The sequence below is a fragment of the Furipterus horrens genome, unplaced genomic scaffold, assembly GCF_987537825.1.
Source record: "Furipterus horrens unplaced genomic scaffold, mFurHor1.1.pri manual_scaffold_7, whole genome shotgun sequence".
Lineage (NCBI taxonomy): Eukaryota > Metazoa > Chordata > Mammalia > Chiroptera > Furipteridae > Furipterus > Furipterus horrens.
Window position 1 is genome coordinate 139,518,800 of NW_028327177.1, and position 24,432 is coordinate 139,543,231.

General features: G+C 63.3%; 1 protein-coding gene across 1 annotated transcript; it reads right to left on the reverse strand.

Moving 5' to 3' along the window:
- On the reverse strand, positions 1 to 23,563 carry PLXNB1 (plexin B1). The gene is given in 39 exon segments (XM_090284666.1): positions 1 to 253; positions 1,502 to 1,576; positions 2,424 to 2,499; positions 2,622 to 2,686; positions 3,544 to 3,691; positions 3,779 to 3,939; positions 4,085 to 4,257; positions 4,470 to 4,554; positions 4,630 to 4,733; positions 5,017 to 5,185; positions 5,878 to 6,024; positions 6,249 to 6,315; positions 6,430 to 6,608; positions 6,743 to 6,960; positions 7,049 to 7,149; positions 7,617 to 7,765; positions 7,844 to 8,008; positions 8,706 to 8,948; positions 9,107 to 9,278; positions 9,504 to 9,680; positions 9,976 to 10,112; positions 10,289 to 10,394; positions 11,793 to 11,944; positions 12,104 to 12,276; positions 12,359 to 12,452; positions 12,859 to 12,981; positions 13,166 to 13,288; positions 13,496 to 13,738; positions 13,740 to 14,180; positions 14,577 to 14,685; positions 14,762 to 14,870; positions 15,146 to 15,302; positions 15,588 to 15,720; positions 16,028 to 16,128; positions 16,253 to 16,381; positions 16,739 to 16,921; positions 17,766 to 18,878; positions 19,497 to 19,549; positions 23,466 to 23,563. Coding segments are annotated over 37 exon segments (6,399 nt in total). The 5' UTR covers positions 18,873 to 18,878; positions 19,497 to 19,549; positions 23,466 to 23,563; the 3' UTR covers positions 1 to 148.
- Between the last annotated feature and the right edge of the window lie 869 nt (positions 23,564 to 24,432).

The window sequence follows — 24,432 nt, forward strand, 5'->3', positions numbered from 1 at the left end:
GGCCCAGGCCAGAACCACCAGGAGACCGGGGCCGCCTTCCACTAACTCCGCTTGTCGGGCACTACAGGCATCTAAGAAGGTGGTTTCTCCCTCCAGGCTCCAGGGCTGCCCCGGCGGGGCTGAGGCAACAGCAGGGCTGGCCGGGTGCCTACAGGTCCGTGACCTTGTTTTCCACGGCCGCGGCGATCTGCTGCAGCCGGTAGCCCAGCTGCATCTTCTGGGCCGTGCCATCTTCCTCCAGAGCGGTGATGATCTGAACGAAATGCAGAGACGACCCCGTCAGGGAACCCCTCCGGCTCGCATGGTGGCCTTTGCAGCAGACTTCAACAGCCTCCTCAGAAACTGGGGCACAACTTGGGGGACCTCACTACTTCCTGTGTGACCTCAGGGTCTCATCAGTGGGAGGGAAGACTCTACAAAGTCGCTGCTGAGGGCTTTTAAAGATCAGTGAGGTGGGGACTGAAGGACCTCACCCTGAAGGTCACGGACAGACACTTTCCCCAGGGAAAGTCGCTCTCAGTGGAGGCCAGCCCCTCCCGCCATGCTGACCTTCTCCCCACAAACACCCTAGAAGCCCTGTTACAGCCCCCCCACCAGGTAACAAGCATTTCCTAAATTCCTATGTGCCAGGGCTAGGAGCAGGGACCCAACGATGACAGATGGGATCCTGCCCTCATGGGGCTCACAGGTGGGGAGACAGATGCTGACCGACATGAACAACTACATCACTTCAAATGGGGCAGCCACAGAAGGAGCAGCGGGGGCCGAGAGGGGCCTGCCTGCTGTCTCCTGCCTCCCCCACACCGGGGCCCCCACCACTCGGAGAAAGTGCCCGGACTTCACACCGGGCATCACTCCTTTGTTAAAAGACTGTCTCACTCCAGGCCTGGAACACAAGGCAGGCTCCTGATCTCTGAACAGCAATGGCCACACTCCTGGGGCCACACAGAAATCTGGGTGGACAATTTTGGCACACAACTCAGTCGGCTGGCTGCTGGGTGCCCAGACCAAGAATCCCCCAGAAAGATGACTCCGTTGTGACCTTACTCACCCCTGGCCCCGTGCCTAGACCCTCCTCGCTGCTAGCCCAAGCAGCCCACCCGGGACCACCCCACAGGGGTGACCGTGCGCTGCACACTGCCTCCCGTGGAGTCAGGTAAGGATCTGAGCAAGGGCAAGGTCAGGGCAGAGATGGCAGCTGTCTGTCCCTCCCAGCACATCCTACATACCATCTACAGGCCCTGGTAGATCCCCAGCCGCCCACCGCCACCGCCACCGCCACCATCACGCCTGCGAGCCCTGCTGCGGAGCTCGGGCACGGGGTGGGGACAGGAAAGAGCACAGCCAACACCATGGAGCGTGTCTGAAGAGTGTGTCCCAAACACAGGACCCAGCCCTTCCCCTAGTCTGTGCCCAGTGAGGGGGGATCTGAGGGCCCCCTGTGAGGACCCCAGCGCCCTCCCACATCCATCTCCTCAGTCCCCAGGCAGGTGCTACCCACCTGGTCGTAGTATTTGTTGATATACTTGTAGAGTTCATGCAAGGCCACTCGTGCCCCGAGGTCTCCGGAGCAGTTCTAGGGAAGACAGAAAGGAGACAAGGATGAGGGTGCCACCAGCTAGCCGAGGAGGAGCAGGGGACCTGGGGGGTGGAGGGAGGGACGAGCCCTGCAGCGGGAAGCAGAGTCCCTCTACAGACTGAGGACCCCATGCCAGGCACGCTCAGCTGGGCACGGGATGGGGCAGAGGGCCGCCTTGGTGGAGACTCCAGATCTGCTGTTTCAGCAGGGTCTGGGGTTCCCCAGGGTCTGCCTCTCTCCCCCTCGGGGCTCCAGCTGAGACCCTGGGTCATGCCAGGGGACTGCAGAGCTGAGCAGAGAAGGTGCTGCTGTGCTCTCCCCCCAACCCCTCCTGAGGCCTCCCTCAGCTGCTCCACAGGGACCCCTCAGGACAATGGAGTTGAAATCACCTTGCCTCTTACAGGGATACAATAAGATAAACAAAGCAGCCCAAGTTACACAGAAACACCCCCAAATCATAGCTGCTGTTATTACTGCGGTTGAGATTGTCATCATTTCAGGCACAGTTTATAAGTTCCTGGGTTGAAGTTTGGGGCTCCCACACCACCCAGGGGAGCAGAGCGCTAGGCAACATTGGCGGGCCAAGCCAGGCAGCGCCAGGCTGAACCCCAGCAACCTCGCTGCCCTGGGGCTGTCGTCCAGAGCCCACCAAGAGCTACAGGCATCCCACCCAGCACCTGGCCGAGTCAGGGGAGGTGGCAGCTGCCGGGACAAGACCCTGCTGCTTTCTGGTGCAACACTGGGAGCCCTGCTCTTTTAAAGAGGCAGCGGGAACATCCTGCTGAGGACCCGAGAACTCCAGTGTGACAGGGGCTGGAGCCTTGTGGCAGGAGGGAGGCCGTACCCGGGACAGCTCTGCCAGGATGGAGTTCATCTCTTGATCACTGGCAGGGACGGTCTGTCTGATGTCTGCGTAGTACCTGCCAGAGAGCAAGGGGCCAGCAACTGCTGGGAAAACAAACCCACTCCTCACCCCACCAGGGCCACCGTGGGCCCATCTGTCCACCCCTGCCCCCTCCAGACCCTTCGCCTGCCCTTGTACCTTTCCACCATCTGTTTGTAACGGGGGATGTCCCGAGCATACAGAAGTTTGTTGATGGGGGAGTCCTGGGTGCCGGCAGGCAAGTCATGGAAGGGGAAGGATGAGCCCCTGTGAGCGTGACCAACTGTCCCGACTTTCACAGCACTGCTTCAGTTTCATATGTCCCAGGTCCCAGGAATGCCCCTCAGGCCCCAGCAACGGGATGGCTGGTCACCCTGGCCCATTTCCTTCCGCAAGGACCTCCTCCGCTCCCTCCCTTCCACAGAAGCCAGACTCTGCTGTCCCCCTGAACTTCGCCCCGATTTACTCTAAGGTCACTGCTCAGCTCAGGTTCCCAGCGCCCAGCCCCAGCAGGGAATCGGCTGATGGGGCAGGAGGCGCAGTGCTATGTGTGGCCCTTGCTGCTTCCCATGTGCTGTCTGTTCCCTATGTAATCATTTTAAAAATCAGAAAACTGACCCAGGAAATGAAGTCAATTGCCCAGGGCAACTCACTCCTCAGTGGCTGAGCTGGGATTTCAAGCAAGTCTCTCTAATTGCCAGAAGGCTTAGCCTAACTCTCAGGACTGGCACCCCCGCCCCCCAACCCATTCCCCGTGGCTCCCATCGCCCCCTCAGGGTAAGCCCTCTCCTAGCGGCCTGGCCTCCTGTCACCCCCATGTCTTAGCCCTGTGACCCCGCACACAGCACCCCCTGCCCTTGCTCATCCTTGAAGACGAAGGCACTGCCACCTGCCAGGGAGCCCAGGGGCAGAGCCTGGCCAGGGCCTGGAAGCAAAGACCTGCCCCGGCCCTGCTCCTCGACATTCTCGGGAAAGCCGGGACCCTGTGTGCATGGACGGCGCAGCACCCCCTGGCCCACGCGGCCCCGCCCCACCCACGACCTCTGCGGGCGCTGCACCCCGTCCCCTTCCCCCCGCTCACCCGGCCCAGCTTGTGGTCAGCCAGGGTGCAGGCGTCCATGAAGGTCTGCGCGATGACCAGGAGCACCGCGTCCATGTTATCAGATGTCTGCACGTCGAACACAAACTGAGGGTTTTTGATGATATTGATCCAGAACCTCAGCGGCAAGCTGCGGGCAGGGCAGGCACGGCTGGTGAGTGCGCTCTGGGGCGGAGCGGGGACCCCGCACCCCTGGCCCGCTGGGCCCCGCCCACACCTGTTGGTCTTCCAGATGTGGACGGTGTCCTGGTCGGAGATGCCGTGCTGCTGGGCCTGCTCGTCCAGCAGATCAAAGAAGTACTTAACAGCCAGCGGCACGGGGCGGCTGGTGCTGAGGATCACCTGGAACAGGTCATCCACAAACTTCTGCAGGGTGCCCTGCGGGGGACGGGGAGCACAGAGGTGTGGTCAGCAAGGGGACCTCGGGCCCGGCCCAGCCCCTGTGGGAGCCCCAATCCACCCCCAAATCCCATGAGTGGCCGCTGTCCCCCAGCCCTGCCCCCACCTCTGCCCCCGCCCCCACCTTCATGGACAGCAGGCGGGTCAGGTAGATCTCCGGGATGGCCTTGGCGCGCTCACGCTCCCCGCCCCGAAGGCTGCCCCTCCTCGGCCTGGGTGGCTCTGGCTCCTCGCTTGGCTTCACCAGGTGCCAGGGCCGGATGCCCCCCTCATCCACATCCTCCAGCATTGGGGTCCCTGTGCCAAGACCCGACTGCTCGTCACCACCTCTTCGGGTGCTCCTTCCTTTGAGTCCCAGGGTTCTGCCGAGTCCTAGAGTGGGAGCACCTAGGGAGGGCTTCTCTGGGCAGAAGGGGAGTAGATACAAGCCCACCCTGAGGCCCAGGGTTCCTTCTCCATTACGGGGCCAAAGCAAGGGCAGAGGCTTGATGGAGGTGGGGGATACTCACTCTCTCCAGGGACATAATCCTGGTTTTCCCGAAGAGCATGCTTGGTGAGGCAGGGGACCAGGGCCACAGTTGCTCCGTCTGGGACCTGCTGACCACAGCTGGTGACCCCTCCTCCAGCAGCAGCCCCCCATGCCCCTCCTCCAGCTCCCAGCCCTCCCACCTTGTAATGCTGCAGGGTATTCAGTCTCCTCCACAGACCCTGGACCTCAGAAGTCACATCCTCGTCAGAAAGAATGAGATGTCCGGCCACCCCAGACCGCCACTCTGCAAGGGCAAGGTGGGACTTGGTCCAGGGTTCCCAGGACACCCCTTCCATGGTGGAACCTGTTTATTCCTCCATGGGGCCACGTGCCCCTCCATCAGGGGCAGCCCCACCAAGTCTCTCCAAAGACCAGGGACAGGTCCCCCCACCACCAGGTGCGAGGCTGTCCCTACACAGCCCAGCTCTGCCCCTCATCACGACATCCCATCCTGCAGAGCAGGTCCAGGGCCAGCCCAGCCCAACTCCGGCTCCGGTGCCCCTGCCACCCTTCCCCTCCACCCTCACCGACATCCAAGGTGCGGGGGTCCGGCCGCTGGGCAAGAGGCACGCCTTTATAGAGCTGGTCCAGCATCTTCTCCTTGGCCTGGGAGATGGTGTCACAGTCCAGGACCTTCACAGGCACGCCCTGGGCCGCTGCCGCCCCAGGTCCCACAGCCAACAGCGCATTCAAGGTCTACACAGGACACATGGGCGCAGTCAGGGCTCAGGCCACACCTGGGATGACCACGACGCAAGGCCAAGGACAGGGACAACCCATGGAAAAGCCATCAGCACTCCCTCCACTGCGGCCCAGGCACCTAGCACAGTGCCCTAGTAACTATCTGTGGGGTGAATGGTAGAAAAAGTGAGTGAGCCCAAGTCAGGTCCCCAGGCTCCTGGCTCAGTTGGTCAGGCGGAGACGCCCAAGGGAAGTGCCCCCCTATCCTAACAGACGACCAGGTTTGGCAAAACCTGAATGGGATTTTCCCAAAGGAACTCCAGATGGGTCACTAAGGGGAAAGCAAACCCACAGGGACATGATGGGCATGTTTGCCAGGGTGGCCGCCAGCCTTGTGGGCACATCACACCCTTGGTAGGACCATGAGATTGGCCAGGCAAACACTCAGGCCCTGGTACAGCAAGGACTCAGATGGCTGCTCTCCAGACCCTGGCTGTGGCCACTTTGACCCCATCCCAAGCCTGGGGGCCCTCTGAGGCCCTTAAGTTTCTATCCTGCTAAGTTCATGTCCAGAGCTCTCCCAAAGGTCCAGCTGGCTCTATCCTTAAGACACAGGTAGACACCCACAATCACGCGTGCTCACCCTCCCCACCCCTGAGGCTGACACTCCAGCACGCACACACGCGTGCACACACATGCTAGCTCACCAAGGGACGGTACTCCACGTCCTCTCTGAGAAGGCGGTTGTCATTCAGCGTGTATTTGGCTTTGCCGGTCACGCTGTCGACTGGCCCCTTGTCTACTTGATGCTTAATTCCACGGAAGAGCATGTACAGAGGTTCCCCTACCGCATCCTGGGGGAGTGGCAGGCAGTTAGAGCCCCTGGGGCAGGTGACAGGGAAGGGGCAGAAGTGTCTGGGACACGGCCCATGCTGGGGAAGGGGGCAGGATGTGGAGGACTTAAGGTGACTGAGGACATGGTGGGCAGGCATGCACCGGCTGCGTGGGGGTCAGGGGCCGCATGGTGTGGAGCCTGCCCCTCCTGTGGAGGAGCCCCTACCACCTCCACCTCACTCACCCTGACGAAAGTGTAGAGGCAGATGGACATCCAGTTGGTGAGCAGCTTCTCCACCACGGTCTCCGTCCTGGGATGACAGGGACGGGAGGTCAGCAGGTGGGGCCCTGGAGGTGCGGACTCAGCTCCTGGCCCCGGTGTCCAAAGCCACCCGGCCCCCACCGCTTCCAACGCCTGCACACACCTGCGCAGCATCAGCTTGGGGTTCTTGGCCACATATTGGGCCACCAGGTCACTGAGCAGGGTGCGGAGGATGTCTGTGAAGTACTCCAGCTTCCCATGCAGCGCCACCGTGAGCAGGGATGCCACGTAGGCGCGGTCCCGAGCCGAGAAGGTGCGCTGGCTCTCCAGGGTGTGGATGAACTGGCGTCAGGGAGAGGGGATGGGTGGGAGGGAGGGAGGGGCTGATTCCGAAACCCAGGGATGGAGGGGCGGGGCCGGCTGTGGGCAGGGCCAGGGCGGACCAGGTGTGGGCGGGGCCTGGGCGGGGCTGGCACCTTGGTGAGGAAGAGCTTGCTGTTGAGCAGGTTGGAGAGCTGCCCCAGCCCTTGTTCCACAGTCGGACGCCTGCTCTCAGGCACACCCAAGTCCCGGTGCAAGGGTGACTCCTGGTGCCCAGGGAAGAAGACCCTCTCAGCATACACCTTATAGTCAAGGAAGGGGATGCCACTGCCCAGAAGGTCACTGGTGAGATCTGTCATCTCCGTCATAAGGTCTGTTGAGAGGAAGAGGCCAGGTATGGGTGCCCGGCCCATGTGCTGGGAGAGGCTGGGGGGCCGGGGGACCCTTCTCTGCAGCCTCACCAGTGAACTCCTTCTTGCAGCGGTCCCGCACACTGCTCTCCAGATTCTCCAGCTGGATCTGGACCTTCTTGTAGTCCCTCAGAGCCTGCTTGCTCTTCCTCCTGCTCAGCACCAAGGTCGGTACGGGCAAGGCTGGAGGAGGCCAGAGCCTCTGCTGGTGCCCCGTGGCTCAGGCCTGCCTAGGCCGGCAGTCTAACCCGGCCATGCCCAGCCAAGCTAAGGTCTGGCCCAGAATAATTTAAGCCTGTCCCATCCCAGGCAAGTCATACCCACCCATGTCCTGTGTAGCCCAGCACATTATAGCCCAGGGATCAGCAAACCATAACCAGGCCAAATACTCCAGTGGCCTGCTTTTGTAAATAAAGATTTATTGGAACAGAGCCACGCTCATGTGTATACATATTGTTTGTGGCTGCTTTTGCGCTCTAATGGAAGAGCTGAGCAGTTGCAACGGAGACCACCTGGCCCACAAAGCCTAAAATATATACTCTCTGGCCCTTTACAGAAGTTTGTTGACCCCTGATCTAGTCTGCCCCTTCCCAACCCAGCCACAGCGGGAGGCACCTACCTGTATATGAGGACAATGATGATGACTGCCAGAGCCAGAACAGAGGTGCCCACCCCCAAGCCCACCTGGGCTGCCATGGGAAAAGCCACGGGACTCTCGCCATCATATTGCACGTGGCCCAGGGAGAAGCGCAGGTTCCCCATCTGCACCTGCATGGGGAAGCCACCTGTGAGTAAGGCCTCAGCACACGCCCAAAGCCTGGCCCAGCCCAGGGACTGCCTACTGACCGTGAACTCAGGCAGAGCGTCAGGTGCCTCCCGGAGGGGCAGGGGCTGCTCCGCTGGGGGCTCACAGTACAGGTGGTGCCGGGTCAGCGTCTTCACCACACAGGGGCCATTCCCTATCATGGCCACAACCTCCTCCTTGGACATTGCAAGGTCCAAATTCTCCCCCTGGAACACAAGGTCACTGACCAATCACTCAGAACTCTTCCCTGAAGGGATGACCTAGGGGTCACTCAGATCCTATCTCAGCACCTGTTCCCCTCCCTGTATGTGGGGTGAGTCCCATGGATGTCTTCCAAGCTGCCAACCCCCAGCCCAGCCTTTCTCTGCCCTTCCCCATATTTCTTTCTCAAGTCTTCACTCCTCTAGAGCTTTAAAGACTATAAGGTTGTCCCAAATTCTGCCCAGTTACCTAACAAAGCTAGAGCCCCTACGTCTGCTGGCCCCACCAGGTTGGTGATGATGGGTTGTCTACCTGTGGCATTTCAGAATGCCCACCTACTGTGTGTCAGAACACATGCCAAGTGTGTGCGGGAGTCAGGCTCTCAGACAGGCCTCAGCCTAGGCACCTACTGGGTGCCACGCCACCCACCTACTGTGTGTGCCAAGCCATTTACATGTTGCATTCGGTCACCTGCCATGGAGTATGCCAGGACCCAGGCCACCAGAGCCCGGCCTGCCAGGTGCATCAGGCTAGGCGTCCCACTACTGGTGCCCTCAGCCCTCGCCACAGGACGGGTGTGGCGCCAGGTGTGTCCACTGGCCCCTGCTCTGCAGCCACGCCCCCTCCATCACGCACACACGGCAATGCTATCCAGCCAAGTGCCGGGGCTCGGGCACCGCCATGTCCAAGCAGAGGCAGTACCTCCACAGAGAGCACACTCCCGGGCTTGTGCCGGAACGGCATGCTGGCGTCCTCAGGGCTGAGGGGCTGCAGCGTGGGGTCAGCCTCATAGGAGAAGGGTGTAGGGCTCAGTGCGGCGAAGTCGAAGACCAGGCTGTCAAGGATAAATTCCACCCGGACCCCGGGTTCCTCGGGCAGGCGCGGGAGGGCAGGCGTGCGGCATGTGATGAGCTGGGAGGAGTTCACGTGGCAGGGCTCCTCAAACTGGGCGGTGGGAGGGACGGCCGGGACGGTCAGGGGCGGGGCCTGCGGCAACAGGGTCCCCAAAGGTGGTACCCCCCCACCCACGGCTGTCCCCAGGGTGGGGTGAGGTGGGTGGAGGCGAGCCCAGCCCAGTCCAGGGGTGCCCACGCGTGTCCTACGTGATGGCGGCCACAGGAGGCTCCAGGGGGGCACGCAGTTTCCGGGATCACGTGGCGCCTCTGCCCCAGGCCCTGGCCCGGCTGCACGGCTCTTGGCGCCAGAGTCACTCGGATTCTTGGTGTCTGTACCACGTCCAGATTCTGGCCACGGACCCGCAGCTCACGTCCGCCACTGCAACATGGCCCACGAGCCACTCATGGGGTGGAGAACCAGGCTTTCAAGCACACCCAGTCCCCGATGGGTTACCTCCACCCCGGCCCCAAGCCATGTGGGTGCCCCCTCCCCTCCAGCAGCGTGGGAACCACAGCCCCCATGTGAGCCCCGCTCATCCCGCAGGTGCGGACCTGCAAAGACCTCCCTGCCACAGGCCACGCACCCACGCCCTAGGCCCGGCACCTGAGGAAGCTCTTGGTGGGGCTGACAGAGGTGATGTTAGGGTCCGCTGTGTACATGAACTGGCTGTGCTGAAGCTTCCGCTCAGTCGCCCCAAACCACACAGCCACGGGGAGCACGGCAGGCGTGGGGTGCGGGCTGGTCTCACAGCGCAGCTGCTCCGCCTGCTGCCCCTGCAGCCTAGGAAGGGAGGCAGGAGTGGAAGGCAGGCCAGGCTGCCCGAGCGGGCACGGGCAGGAGGGGAGGATGGCTCCAGGACACGTGACCCACTCGGGCCTCGGCTCACTTCCCTTCCGTGTGACTGCCATCTCCATGGGGGACCCAGCACTCCCACAACAGCCCCAGCGTTGGGAGGGTCTGGCCACTTTCTGATGCAGCAGACTTGGCCCTCTCCCCCTCTGTTCTCCTGAGCGTCCACCCCCCACCTTCTCCCCGGAGTGCATAGATGTCTGCAGAATGAGGAAGCAGCCCTCACAGGTGACAAGGCTGGTCTCCAACTACCACTCGGATGTCCTCCAGCCGCCCAGTCAGGAGCTTGGAGCCGTGCAGCGTGAGGCGGGTGCCCCCAGCTCCGGGGCCCCGTGAGGGGAAGATGGAATGCACCGTTGGGTCCTGTGGGAAGGGGACGGGGTTAGACAGGCACCAGGCCAGAACCAGAGAGGTGGAGGCGCCTGAGGCAGACAGAGAGACGCCGGGGTGGGGAGCCCAGGAAGGTGAAACCAGATGGGCGAGGAGGGCCACCAGGGGCGGTGGCCCACTGGCGCTGGGAGGGCTCAGCAGTCAGGTACCTGGTAGGCAAAGTCATGCTCCGAGACACCACGTCCTCTTCCTGGCACCTCCACTGTCACGACGCCAGCCACCTCCTTCCCGCTGGCCTCAGTGATACACACAAGGCTGTGGGCACAGGACAGGCTGGGGTGCCAGGTCGCACCACGGGCCCCTCCAACAGACCAGGCTGCCCCTCCCTGCCCCACTCAGGCAGGTGGTCTCCCCACTCGCCACCCTCCACAAGGCTGACAGAAGTCCTTTCACTTTGGAGGGACCCCTTACGGCACATAGGGGGCTCTGGCACCTGAGAATTAGAACTCATGGATTCAATCATTCAAGCAAACCCGAGCCCCGTAACAAGAAAGAATTTCTGGATGTAGCACAAATTTACAAAGAAGCTCCATCCAGCTGACTGTGGGGGTGCACTGGCTGCAGGGGTGGGCTGGCTAACTGCCCCCCCACCCCCACGGGTGTGCCCCACGCTTGCAAAGTGGTGGAAATCCGATTTCCTCATGGATAAAAGTCCCTGAGAGCCTCTGTCAGGTCTGGGGACAGGGGTGAACCAAAAGTGAGTCATCTGAGAAATTGCTGGGCCATCGCCAGAAAACAGAAGCTTGAGGCAAGTTAACTCCCACAATGTGAAGCCTGTCGTGGCTTAACTCCGTGTCATTGTCACGGTCACTGAGAAAGCAGAACAAGCGATGTGTAAACTACCCAGCAGAGGCTTCAGCCAGAATATATTTTAATCACTTTCTCAATCACTTTAGTCTCTTGGTTCTAGAATCATTAACAGTCTAGACAGTCATCTCAAGTTCTCAGTCATAACACACTTAGGGGAAAAACCACACACTCTAGCAAAGTCTTGTTTAACACGCAGGCTCCCTGGCCCTAAGATGGGCCCTCAGACCCCGATCTCCACGGCTGAGTCTGAGGATCTGGCCTGTGGCGGTCTGGGCCAGGCTCTGCCCTTCAGCTAGCTTTGGGACTTGGCGGTCGGGGCTATCTCCTTGGGGATGCCACCAGCCATGCTCCTCTGAGCCAGAACCTCTGTGAGCCACGAGCCTGGGAAGGACCCTGGCGCTCAGCAGCTGTGCCACAAGCCCATGCTCTGGAGGAGCCGCCCAGGACAGCACTTGGGGAAGAAGGGTCGGGGGGGAGGTCAGGCCCCGAGCACAGCTGTCTGGGACTTAAAGACCCTGCTACTGCACCTACATCCATGGTCACTCCGAAACCCAGGGGAGAACCCCTAGGCAGAGCCAGGAAGCAGAGCCAGGAAGCAGAGCCACTGGTTAGCTTGGGGCAGCCGCTAGGCCCCAGGCCCAGGAATGACCCCCCTCCCCAACCACAGCCCAGGCCAGGAAGCCGCAGGTGTGTGCCTGCGACCCCAGCACCGTGGCCTTGGGACCAGAACCAAGGAAAGAGTAACAGGGGAGGGCAGATGAGCCCCGAGCGGGCAGCCCCGAGCGGGAGAGCCCACTGCAGAGCCCACCAACACGCCCCGCTCCTGGTGGTCCCCCAGCTCACCTGCTGGAGACCTCGTACTCCTGAGCGTCTACCACACAGGGCAGTCCAGCCACCCTGACCGTGTCCTGCACGTCCTGCACGTGTTGGCCCAGGTTGGAGCCCCTGATGGTGACACGGGTCCCTCCGTCTACAGGTCCGGTCAGCGGCTCCACCTGATCCGGGACAGGGGCTGCTCACCTCCACCCACCCGCCAGCCCCGGAGCGTGGAGAGACAGGCCCAGCCTCCCCGCTTCGGGGCCCCAGACCCACAGCAGCCCACCCCTCCTCCAACGGTGGCAGTGAGGATGTGACGCGCCAGCGTTTCAACGCACCGAGTGGATGAGGGGGGCAGGGCACTGGGTGGCCACAGCCTCGGCGCCACCGCAGGCTTCCCGGGCCACACAGCGTGAGTGCTCTCCCTGGCACCACACACAGCCGTACCGGGGCAGGGCGGTCTGGCAGCGGCTGCAGTCTCCGTGCCCCACGGCGCAGTCATAGAGCAGCACTGGGGGTGGCAGAGACGCGTGTGAGAGGCAGGCCCAGAAGAGCCCTGTCGCCACCAGCCAGTGGCCACCCCGGCAGCTCACCATGCAGCCCGTCGGCACTGTCCACACGCAGGCGGCCGGCCCGGCGCAGAAACAGCCCCACACGGAGCTCAGGCTGCGGCGTCTCGTAGCTGAGCTGGAGGAACAGGAGGGGGGGGGGGGTCAGAGTCTGGGGCTGGGGAAGGCAGCAGATCTGGGGAGGGGTTGGTCAGAGAGAGGCCCAAAATGACTTACTGTGGGAATACAAAGACTGAAGCCCGCGTTGGGGTGCAGGGAACCCACGGGACCACAGGGTCAGAGGTCAAAATTACCAAGACCCCTCAAGAACACAGGGCCAGAAGCAGAACTGGAGTGTAGGGACCCAGTGGGACCACTGGGAGAGCAGTCAAAGCCGGGTATACAGGGACTCCATGGGATACAGGATCAGAGGCCAGAGATGGGCTACCAAGACTCCCTCAGGGTCACAGGGTCAGAACTAGCAAGGGCTGGGATGAGTGTGGCACAGCCAGCCGGGATCAGGAGCCAGCACTCAAGAAGTGCACCTGGAGCTGCTGGCACGTGACACGGCACCGGGTGTCTGGAGGAGGCTCGCACTCGACCTGGGCTGCAACCACCAGCTCACGGCCCTCCAGCTCCATCACACACTCACTGTCTCCGGGGCTGTCCTGCACACAGAGGGCACGGGCGTCTCAGGAGCTGGGCCTGGTGAGCCCCGCAGGGTCCCCAGCACAGCCGCTGGGTTGGGTTTGAGACCTGGGACCATGCCCTTCTCCCGCTCCCCAGGGCTTGTATAAAGTTTGCCAATAGCCTAGGAGGCCATAGTGACAGCTGCAAGCTGGACACGCTCACCTGGAAGAGGCGCAGGTTCCTGCCCAGCAGCTGTACTTTTTGTTCCACGTGGACCGGTATCAGCGTGGAGCCCTGAACGCTCTCCACACAAGGGCAGGAGCTGGCGCCGCCGCTCACCTTCTCCTGCAGGTGCCCAGAGCAAGGCAGGCTGTGGACCTCCCCTTGCCACCTGGGTCTTTTCCCACATAAGAGCTCCAGGGGCCAGGCCAGCACAGGGCTGCAGCCCCCAACCCTGCCCCTCCATCCCTGCCCACACAGAACCGCAGGGGAGCAAGGGGCTGCACCTGCCCCCATCCCCTCCCGAGGCCTCCTTCCCGGGCTGGGCCTCACCAGCTCCCAGAGCCCGGGAGTGTCGTACTGGTAGTCGAGGCTGGACAGGAGAATGAGGGGGGCCGGAGGGCCCTCGTGCTCAGCCGAGTCTCCATCACCTGAGAGGAGGGTGGAAGTGGAGAAGGCGGGCGCGTCACCCCCTGTCCACTCGTCCGCCTCGGGCAGCTCGCCACCTTCTTTCATGAGCCAGTCCAGAGCAGGCTTCGCGGAGCCAGCGGCCCCTGGGAAAGTAGTGGCGGGGAGCGGTGCTAGGGGGCTGGTCCAGGGGCACCGCGGTGGGAGAGGCCTCGGGGCCAGGGTATGCGGGGGCAGGGGGCAGTGCCACTGCATCTGAGGGTGCTGGGTGGGAGGCCAGGAGGTCCTCAAGTGTGGCTGCGGGTTCAAAGTCAGTGAGAGCAGGGACCGTGGTTACAGGTCTATCCAGGGGGCTGGGAGGGAGGGGCCCCTCGTGGAGGGGTGACCCTGTGGAGGGCGAGGCCGGTGTGGGGCTGGGACCTGCCCATGGCCCCCCGGGGCTGAGCAGGGAAGGCCTGGCCTCAGGCAGGGCATCTGAAGCTGTGGCTGAGGAGGGAGCCGCAGGCTCCACGGGAAGGGTGTCAGGAGCAGCGGTGACCGTGGCCTTGGGGGCTGCAGGTGGGAAGGTGGGTGCATCTTTTGCAGGAGGGGCAGGGGAAAGAAGCAGGCTCTGAAGGGGAGGCAGGGAAAGACAGGAGGGGCCACTCAGCAGGCAGGCAGGGGCGGGCAGCAGGCAGGCAAAGGGCGTGTTAAGAGGAAAAGGAGACCAAGGGAAAGAGAAACAGAAACGGCCCATTAATTCTCCAGAGGAGAGAAGCGGAGGGCAGGCTCCGGGGCGTCTGTGCTGAGGTGGGGCACGAGGCCCAGACCCCCCGCCTCTCGGCTTCAAACGTCCTCTCCCGGGACGGTGGACAGCCTTCTCCACTGAGTCGTCACACACAGCAGCTCAGGTGCTCGCGACAGAGCCTCGTGTGGGCGGGCAGGCACACAGACCCCGGGCCGTCCAAGAAACTCTTACCAGGGGGCCCCATACCCCGCCCCCGGCCCAGCCCAGAGTCACACTCACCTGCTGGCTGACCACCATGGGCCCGGCGTCACACGAGGCCTTGTGTGTGCACAAGTGCTGCCAGACACACCAGTTGCACCCCCAGCGGCTGCTCACGCAGGCCTGGCACCTGCACAGAGCACAGCCATGGGGCAGGGGTCACTGCGGGGCAGCCCCGGGCCTGAGGGACAGGATGAGGGACTCACTGTGCAGACCGGTGGAGGTCAGTGATGGCCGCGCAGTCATAGAAGGAGAGAAAAGCTCTGGCGATTGTGACAGCGCCAAACCTGAGCTCCACGCTCACGGAAACATGGTCTGCAAAGGCGAAGAGAGGGCTGGGGCTGAGGAGTGGGGAGGGGTGCTCAGACCCAAGCCGATGTCCTGAGACCACACACAGTAGGGTTGGCACCCCAAATGGGAAAGGGCACCCAGGGTCAGGGGACATAGTCCACAGGGCACAAAATGGGGACTCTAGGGCCTTGGGGGTCAGTCAGGGACTCAGAGAAAGGCTTGAATTCACACCTCACCCAGACCACATCCCTCGGAGCAAGGGCTCCCGGGCCCTGGGGCTGGCCCCTCGTCTCACCCACCAGCTCCTCTGGGCAGCGCTGGGGCCTCACTAGGGTCAGGGGAGGTGCACATCACACCAGAACTGGTCAACAGGGCGGAACTCTGGTATTCCCCGAAGTAGCAGGAATACGACTCCCCCGGCCACAGGGGTGGCAGGTCAGGTATCGACAGGAAGACCTGCCAAGAGAGGCCAGGACACACTGCTGGAGCCCCTGGGCAGCACATCAGGGCTTGTGCTTAAGGGGCACCCCATGTGGGCAGGCGCCAGGGCCACCAGCCCCACCAGCCCCAAGCCTTCACAAACACGCCCAGGCCTGGTCAGGGACAGATGAGAGCTCGAGGCGCCACGAGGAGTGACTTGTATGAGGCCATGTGGCGTCTGGTACCTGACACTAAAATCCAAGGTGTCGACCCATCGCCAGCGCCTTCCCCAGCAGGGCCCCGCCTGCTCCGCTCACCCACCTCCTGCCTCTCCTCCCGGCTGATGCTGGCAGGGTTCACGACTGCCACCCGCAGACAGCCTGGCTCAGGCTGGAAGCTCCACAGCCACCTCTCTGGGCCCCGGCCCCGCGAGCACTCAGAACGGCGACCGCACCTGGGCAAGAATGACCGGGTTTCACCTGGGACCCTCGCAGGGCCACTGGGAGTTCACGGGGCAGGAAGACTGACAGCCCTGGGGTCCTGGGCAGCACTCTCCACTGCGCCACGATTGCAGGCAGGGTGTGCCCTGGCAAGGCAACGATACCCAGGGTGAAGGGTGCCGTGGGGGACGGGGGCCTCCAGAGGTCAGGGGTTGGGAGCAAAGGGCCAAGGACCAGGAATCCTGGACAGGGCAATACGCAGGAACACGGAGGGCGCGAGGCTGGGGCTGGGGCTGGGGCAGGAGTCGGTGGAGCACTGACCTGCCAAGGAGCACGCACCACCCACAGTACGGATCCCTGTGGGCGAGACAAGATGCGCAGTCCAGGTGCTGCGCACAGGAGGCCACAGGAACCCTGAGAAGCTGTGACAGCAAAGGGGACGTGAGGCCAGCAACACGAACACTAGTGGCTCGCCCACATGTGGGCCCCCGGCCCGGCCCAGCGCCCCTCCCAGCAGCCTGGCCCCGGCTCTCGCCCAGGACTCACTGTGCTCTGTGTCATGACATACAGGTGCTCGAAGGCCCCGTCAAAGGTGAGGTCCCTGCTCACCGCAGACCCCTGCTGGATGCTCTGGGTGGAGTATGGGTGGCCATCACTTCCCGGGCCCAAGTACACCTGAGGTCAGACACCACAAGGTCTGGGCCCACATCCGTGGCCACAGGCCCAAGGTTCTCCCTCTCCCCACAATGGAGCAATTCACAGGCAGCTTTCCTCCCAGGCAGTGCAGTACAGTTCACACCACCCAGGCCTGGGGGTGGAAGTGGGGACCAGAAAGGGTGGGGATCACAATTAAACAGCACCCAGCCCTAGGAACAGGAGCCCAGGCCATCTCTCCCAGCCTGGGGTCGGGCCATGTCATGATCCCATAGCCCAGCCCCAGGGGTCATAAGGATAGCTTTGCCCAGGCTGGGTCCCCAGAAACCTGTTCCTTCCAGACCTTGGGGCAGGGCCCAGTACTTCCCGTGGACTCACCCTGTGCAGCTGCCCTTGACTGTCACCCAGGAAAGCAACAGTGTGCCCATCCTCCATGGTGACCGCCACAGCTGTTAGCTGAACCCCTGGCCACTCTAGAACTGGCGTGGCTTCCAAGGGCACACGGCTGGCCATGGGGCTGGGTGTGTGGTCTGAGCCACAGGGATAGGCATCCAGGGTGTCCTGCAGGTAGTAGGACGCAGCAGTAAGACCCCCCACCCCACCCCCACCCCAGACAGCCTCCTGCCCCGTCCTCCCGGACAACCCAGTGCCTTCCGCAGGTGCTCTGCCAGTTCTCCCTGATCAACTGTCCTCTCTGCTGAGCCTCCTGGGACAGTCTCGTCCCTGCCCCCAGGCTCCCTGACAACCTCTCCCAGGGCGCATCCTTAGCACTGCCTGGGTGGCTTATCTCCAGCTGCCACAAGGCAGTCTCAGCAGCTCCTTCATCTTCTCTGGTTCCCACCTGTCTGGGGCCCCGCCCGTGCCCATCCCCAGCCTGGGAGCTGCTTCCCCCAGTGTATGCATAAGCTCGGCCTTCTCCCCGGCCACTTCTCCAAAGCCTCTTACAGCTCGCACCTGGGACCTGACACCTCTCAATGGCTCAGCCACTGCCCCGCCCCCGCCCCCAGGTGTAGCTTCTTCCCTTCCTGAAGCCACCCTGAGGCTAGGGCCAAACAAGTCTCAACCTCATCTGCCCTCTTGTTCAAAAACCTAAAACAACAGGTCCCGCTCCCCCCCCGCCCCACTTCTGGTGGCTGTCCCATCCCCCAGAACCCCAAACACCATCCCAATGCACCCACACAAATGCCACCCCTTCAGAGTCCAGTCCATGCCAACCCCTGACAGCTCTGTGCCCCTGAATGCCATGCTTACCGCAGGTACCCCTCCCTCACCCAGACACACAGGAAGTAACACTCGTTGACCTGCTCAGCCCCACACCACCCCAAGCTTCCCAGAGACTCCCAGGCAGTAGCTGGGCAGTGAATGCCTGGCCAGTGGCCTGAGACGGGTGACCGCTGGGACTCACCACAGGCAGCTGTGCACAGTCAGAGTTGACATCATACTCGATGTAGGCCACCTCATCCCCATCCTCCGTGCGGCCCTCCCGGGTGTAGCAGGCATCACGCGTGAGGTTGGCAAGGCGGTCCACCTCGTCCAGGCGGAAGGCACAGAGGGCAGAGGCCCCAGATGCCCCGCCAGCTGCTGACGGGGGCCGGCCCACGGTGGGGGGAGCGGCCGAGGAGAAGGCCACAAAGAGCACCTCCCCCTGGGCCACCTCTCTGGACGTGACCACGGCCGCAGCCTGGACCAGCCCGTAGCGGCCGCCCTGGCAGGCGAGGGGCAGCTCCACGTAGGAGTAGTAGTGCTGGTCCCGGAGACACACGCGGGACACATAGGCACGGAAGGCCCGAGACTGAGCCTGCAGGTCCCGCCGCAGGAACAGGAAGTAGGCGCTGTCCCCATGCGCAAAGGCGCTTACAAAGTGATGGCTGTACTCGGAGAGGCGACCCACAGCCAGCTTGGCTGTCTCCTCATAGGAGAAGACAGCCTGGGGGTCCGGCGGCCGCAGGGCCCGGGTGGTGATGGGAGGGATGCCACCCCCCACACCCCTGCTGGTGTACCCCCGCCCCACAAACAGGAGGGGCTCCCCAGCCAGGCCCTGGGCCACCAGCCCCACGGTGCTGACCTCAGGGTCATTGGCGGCCACATACTGGGTGTCCCCAGGCCGCTCCGGCCGGAGCAGCAGCTGCTGGAGCCGCCCGAGGCCCCGCTGCTCGCAGACCCCCTGGTGCGCGCTCCCGCACACCACCAGGGCCCCCGGGCTCACCAGCAGCAGCTGGTTCGGGTTGTCGGTGGGCTGGGCCTGGGGGCACTCCTCGCGCACCACCGGCGGCAGGCAGTCCCTACTGTCCAGCACAGGTCCGGTGGGCATGGCGGTCTCCAGCTGGAGCTCCGGGCTCAGCTGGAACAGGAAGTTGGTGGCCCCTACGTAGATGGTGCCGGAGGTGGGGTCCCGGGCCAGGTGCTGCAGATGGGTGCCATTGGGGGTGAAAGCAGCCGGCGGAGGAGGGTGGAGGCTGAGCACCCACCCAGCCCACAGCGCCTGGAGAAGAGCTGGGCCAAGGGCAGGCATGGTCACCTGGCAGGGCGAGAGGCAGAGCAGGGCTCACGTGGCCACCTGAGCACCAGGGGGTCACAGGTGAGGGACAGGGCTATGTCCCTGCCAAGATGCCTGCTAGCCTGGACCACATACTAGAGCAAGGGGTCAGGAGATCTTTCCTGGAAACTTCAGAACTGCCCATCCCCAGCAAGCACTATTGTGTCGGGAGACCTTGACCCTGCCCCACCCTCACCCTGCACTGCCCTGTGTTGCCCACCACAGGGTCTGAGAGTCGGGGACTAAGGGGCAGAGCCATGGGAAACTCCCCACACCCGGGGCCAGGGCCTGGAAGAGCCAGGAGAAAGTAGGTGATGGGAAGGAGCACAGAGCCCAGAGGAGGGGGCGGGCCGTCCTCACAGCTGTGTTTCCTGGGCAGAAGGAGGAGGGAGGGTTAGGGCAGGGCAAGATTTGCAGGAAGGGCCTTTCAGGCAGGAATCCACAGGGTAAGAAGCACAGAACCAAAGGGCCAGAGAGAGGAAGGCGGGTACAGCCGCCAAGGAGGAGGCCTTAAAGGCAGGACGCCCCCAACCCCGGAGAGCCCCAGCAGAGCTGGGAGTCACACCCCTCCCAGATGCCTAGGTGTGAGGTCAGGCTCACCTGGCAGGGCCGGCTGGGTCAGGAGTCAACGGCATGACCTGTGTAGGAGGCACCTAGCCGAGGAGAAAGCAGAGCATGAAGCGGGGGGCCGGGCTGTGGGCACATGGAGGCAGCACAGAGACGCCCCTGCCCCCGGCCCAGCCTGCTGGGGGAACTGGGCCCAGCCTGGCCCTCAGCCACCAAACACATTCCACAGGGGACGCCTCCCCAGAGCCCACACAGGGAGGCGGAGGGTAGGAGGACCAGGCACCCTCAGGGCCTGGGAAAGGGCAGCCAGGAAGCAGCCCCGTGGCTGGCAGGCTCAGTCGGGCCCCCAGCACGGCCCTGTCCCACTGCAGCCCCTCCTTCTCCCTTCCTGGCACTCTCCCATCCTCGCCCTCTGCCCAAACTCCACCCTATCGAGGCACCCAGGTACACACCTCCACACAGGCCAGGGGCTGTCCTAGCCTAAACTGCCACCAGTACGTAGCAGACACATGCTCACACACACCAAGAAGCACACCTACCACCCAGATGCTCGCACGCACACACAGGTGCACGCAGATACAATCTGCACACGCAGAACCCAGGCAGATACACCACAGACTCACCACCCACACTGAGACACCTGCAGAGATACATGCATAGAGACAATCTCTTTACACACAGAAACACACACGTCGCACAAACACACACTTCACACAGGCACATGTCACACCCACCTAGCAAAGACATACATATTCAGACACCCTCATACAGACTCACGCACACGTCCCTGGCTCGAGCCCTATGGCCTAGAGGGCTGTGGAAGCCAGGCCATCTCTTGCTATTTCCTTTCCAGAAGGTCAAAGAAGATCCAGGGCCCAGGGTGGGGAAAGGGGCTTATCCTAGAGTAAGTCACCATGCCCAGCTGTGCCCCCCATCCTCAAGCGTTCCCCAGACCCCCCTTCCCATGCCCCAGCTGAGGCCTGCAGGACCAGGAAACACCATCTTCCCCAGGCCTGGTGGTCCTCAGCCAGCAGCACCAAGGTTAGGGGCAGGCTTTGCCTCCCAGGCCGTGAGACACTTCCCCGCCTTGCCTGTGTCCAGGCCACGCTGCCCAGCCCCTCCCACCACCCAGCTGCCAGCCTGCCTATGGGAGAGCCTCCCTCGGCCAGGTCAGCTCCTCCCAGCCGAGGGCGCCACGGGGCATCCCCAAGGCCACTCCAGAGTGAGTAGGGCTGGGCCAAAGACTCGGAGGAGGGTCCAGCAGCCCGGTGGGAGCCGTGGCCACTGCCCGGCTGGGCACTGCTCCCGAAATAGCTTGGGGGTTTCCATTTTTAGTGTGCAGAGAACAGGGACACTCTATGGGAGCTGGAACAAGGCTGCCTCTGTTCGCCACCGAGGGGGGGAAGGGGGCGGCAAGGAGAGTCGTGAACCCAGCCAGAAGCCCAGGGCTGTGTCAAAGCCAGGCTTCCCAGGAGCCCCCCACCTTGTTTCCAAGAGGTGAGGGAAGAAAGTTTCTTCCTCCAGGAAGACAGGGTGTGCCTGAGGACGGGCAGAGGCCACCTCCTGCGCTTGGCTTCGGCTCTCCCCTCCTGCAGCCGCCTGCTCAGGCATGTGCCTGGGGCAGAGGGTCCACAGTCACACCAACATCCACTCCCTTATCCGCTTACAAACATTTGCTCAGAGCCTTCTGTGTGCCAAGGTTCTCTAGCCCTGTAGGGGCAGTAACCAAGACACTCTCACATGTAAAATCACAGCTGGGTGGCCCAGAGGAAGAAGGGTGGAATCAGAACAGCTCCTACTTCCCACCGAGGCCAGGCTTCTCAAGTCCCTGAAATAGGGCCTGGAACCCCTCGCCCTTCCCTGCCTACCACGGGTAGGGAGGAGGAAAAGGACAGTGACCATTTCTCCACCCCATTGGGCACTCCTATCCCCCTTCACCTCTGCCACGGGCCACAGAGCGGCCCCCGAGTTCTGCGTCACTCCTACTTCACAGGATCTTCAATCAGAAACGAAGCGCATCCCTTCCCCCTGGAGTCTCCGGGATACCCTAGGGCCTGTGATCAAGATGGAACCCCTCCAGCCCCCGCCCCCACCGCATGCCAGCACTCTCCCACACATGCTCCTCGTGCCTGTGGGCCTGAACTGCAGGCTGTTTTGCTCCCCCGGACATCACCACAGGCCGTTCCCACCGCCTGGAATGCCCACTCCCCCTCCAGTCCATTAATTAACTCAGCTCCCAGCCATCACCGCCCCCCCCCCCCAGCCTTCCCTGTCCGCCAAGCTGCTGAGCCCACTCGAGTGGTGGGTGTGCCTTGGGCCCACCGGGAAACAGGACTGCTCTGACCACTCGACAGGACATGGTGTATGCCTGCCATGAATGGCACCAACCAAGGCCACTTTTCTCCCGGTTCCACCTACTCTGGACGCCAAGCTCTTTGAAGGCAGGGAGTGTGGCTTTTGGTTCAGAGGCCCCAGCGGCTGGGACAGAGCAGGTTAACACAGGGCAGCTGCTCCTGATAAGAACCCCCATTTCATAGCCAATGAAACCCAGCCAGCAGCAGATATGGGGGGCTCTCTAAGCTACTTAGCTTCTCAACAGACAGGGTGTGAGCACCACTTATTAATGAGCAGGCCAGAGCCGACTGAAAAGGAGGATTTGGAGCCAGGTCTCATGTCCCCAACTTGCACAGCCAGGATCTCCTGCCCACTCCACAGATCTCAGGCCCCCTCCAGGCTCACAGCCAAAGCCCCAACGCTGCCTGTGCCGGGGCCTGTCCTTAGGTCTCTTCTGCCCCCCTCCCCTTTCTCTGCACCTCCGCAGAAGCGCCCCAAAGCTGTCTACTTTCTGTCTGCAAAGAGCAAACACCTCCTGGGCCCCTCTGGGATGTCCTCATCAACCAAAGGGACTCACAAAATCTGCCCTTCCACATCTGGAGAAGGGTCATACCCAGCCCTCATTTTCCACCTGGAAATTGCTGGGAAGCCGGCTTTTCCTTCCCTCCACCCCCGCTGCTCCCAGGGTCCACCCAGGACAAGGAGAGTTACTCATTGACAGGCAGCGTGCACATTGCTCGCCCTGTTGTCTGTGTGTTGATGTGGGGTGGGAGGGCCCACCATTTACTGGGCACCCACGACGGCTCAAGAACAGTCTGTGTACCGAGAAGGGGCCCCCCCGGAGATGCGCGGCAGGAGGTTCACTGTCCGCATTTACCGGCTGCACCGAGGGCAGCCTGAGGGGCTGCTGGTACAGGCGGGGTGGGGGTGGGGGGCCTCGATCTCCCCATCGGCTCTTCCCCGACCCTCTGCCCTCCTCTCCCCGGCCGCGGGCAAGGACCCTACCAGTGGTCTTGGGAGGGCGGGGAAGGGGCCGGCCGGTTCCGGCTGAGGCGGCCGCTTCGAGGAGGGGGCGCGGAGGAGCAGCTCCACCTCCTCTGTCTCCCAATCGCGTTACAGGCGCAGCCGCCAGAGTTTCCATTTGCGCGGAGAAGTGTGGTCCCAACTCTCAGGATCGAAGCCGCCCACCACTCACCCGGCTGCCCCTGCCCCGCGGCATCCAGGCCTCAGGCCCTTCCCCTGGGGGGCGCGCCGCGGCGCCGGACCCCACCGCCCCGGCCCCGCACTCACCGCCCGGCCGGGCCCCGCGGGACGAGCGCGCCGAGGCGGACGCCGGCCGCCCCGGGCTCGGGATCTGCGCGCGGCGACCTCGCTGCCCCCCTTCGCCCCTCGGAGGTGGGTCTGGCGGAGCCGCAGCTGTTACCCGGAGACCGAGGGGCGGAAAACTGCGCCCGCTGCCCTCCCCTCCCGCCGTGGCGCTGCCACCGCCGGGAACAAAGGAGACAAAGCCCGTCGGCCCGGCCGGCTCCGCTCCTTCCCCCCGCGCCCGCCGGGCCGCCCTCCCCCCGCCCGCCGCCCAGGCCAGGCCGGAAGCAGCCGGGAGAGCCGCGCGCGCGCCCCGAGCTGCCTGGGACCCCGCATTCTAGCCCCCGCGGGCTTCGCACTTGCCGAGGGCGAGGGACTCGACCCCTCCCTTGTGAGATGAGCTAGCTGCACCCCGGAGGTAGCCACGGCAACGCGGATCGCAGCGAGGTGGGGGGCGAAGTGGAGCTCCGCTCGCAGGCCGCCCCGCCCCACCCCGCCCCGCCCCCGTCGGGCCTCACCTGCGCGCCTCGAGGAACCGGAATTGGGAGCCCTCCTGGGATGGGAGGGGCGGGGTACGCGCTCCGCATCCCCAAGTGCGGTGGTACCTTGAGCGCTCGGGCCTCTTCCTACCCGCCAGCATCGGATGGGGCCCGCGCCCATCACCTGCCCCGCCAGTTCGCTAGCCACCACCTCCGCCCTGCAAAGTCCCGAGCTTCCTCTTTTCCCTTCCGATACCTGGCTCCCGTGGCCGGCCTCCTCCAACTTTGTTTACCTGAGCTCCTAGGCGCGCAGTGTCTCCTACCGCGCCCGGTCCTGCCCACCAAGCCTACTCCCAGGACTCCCAAACAGGCAACCCCTCCTTCCGGCCCCCGCCTCTGGCTGTGCGGGAAGAGCGCGGGCTTTGGGGCTGGGGCTGGATTTGCGCCTTCGCTAAATCAAGTAACCTGACCCCGGCCACCCCCACCACATACCCGCTTGTTTGCTCACCCGCAAGTGGAGGTGATACCACACCTAGCCCCCACTGTTAAAGGAGGGCGCAGTCGACTGCAGAAGTACTCAAGCCAGGGCGCATTCCCTTCCTTTTTCCCAGGCCTGTTCCTGGACCCACCCTCAGCTGAGAAGCTTTGGGCAAGTCTAAACTCACTCACTAGCAAATACCTGGGCCGTCCAGGGAGGAACGGCTGGGCAGAAGGCTTCTCTACGGAGGCCCAGTTGTGCCCCCTGCTGGGCCCTTCCCACCCCGGCCTGCCCATGGCAAACTCCAGCCGCGATCTGGCTCATCCTACTACCTATTAGGACTTTGGGAGGACTTTGGCTCAAGGCCATGAGG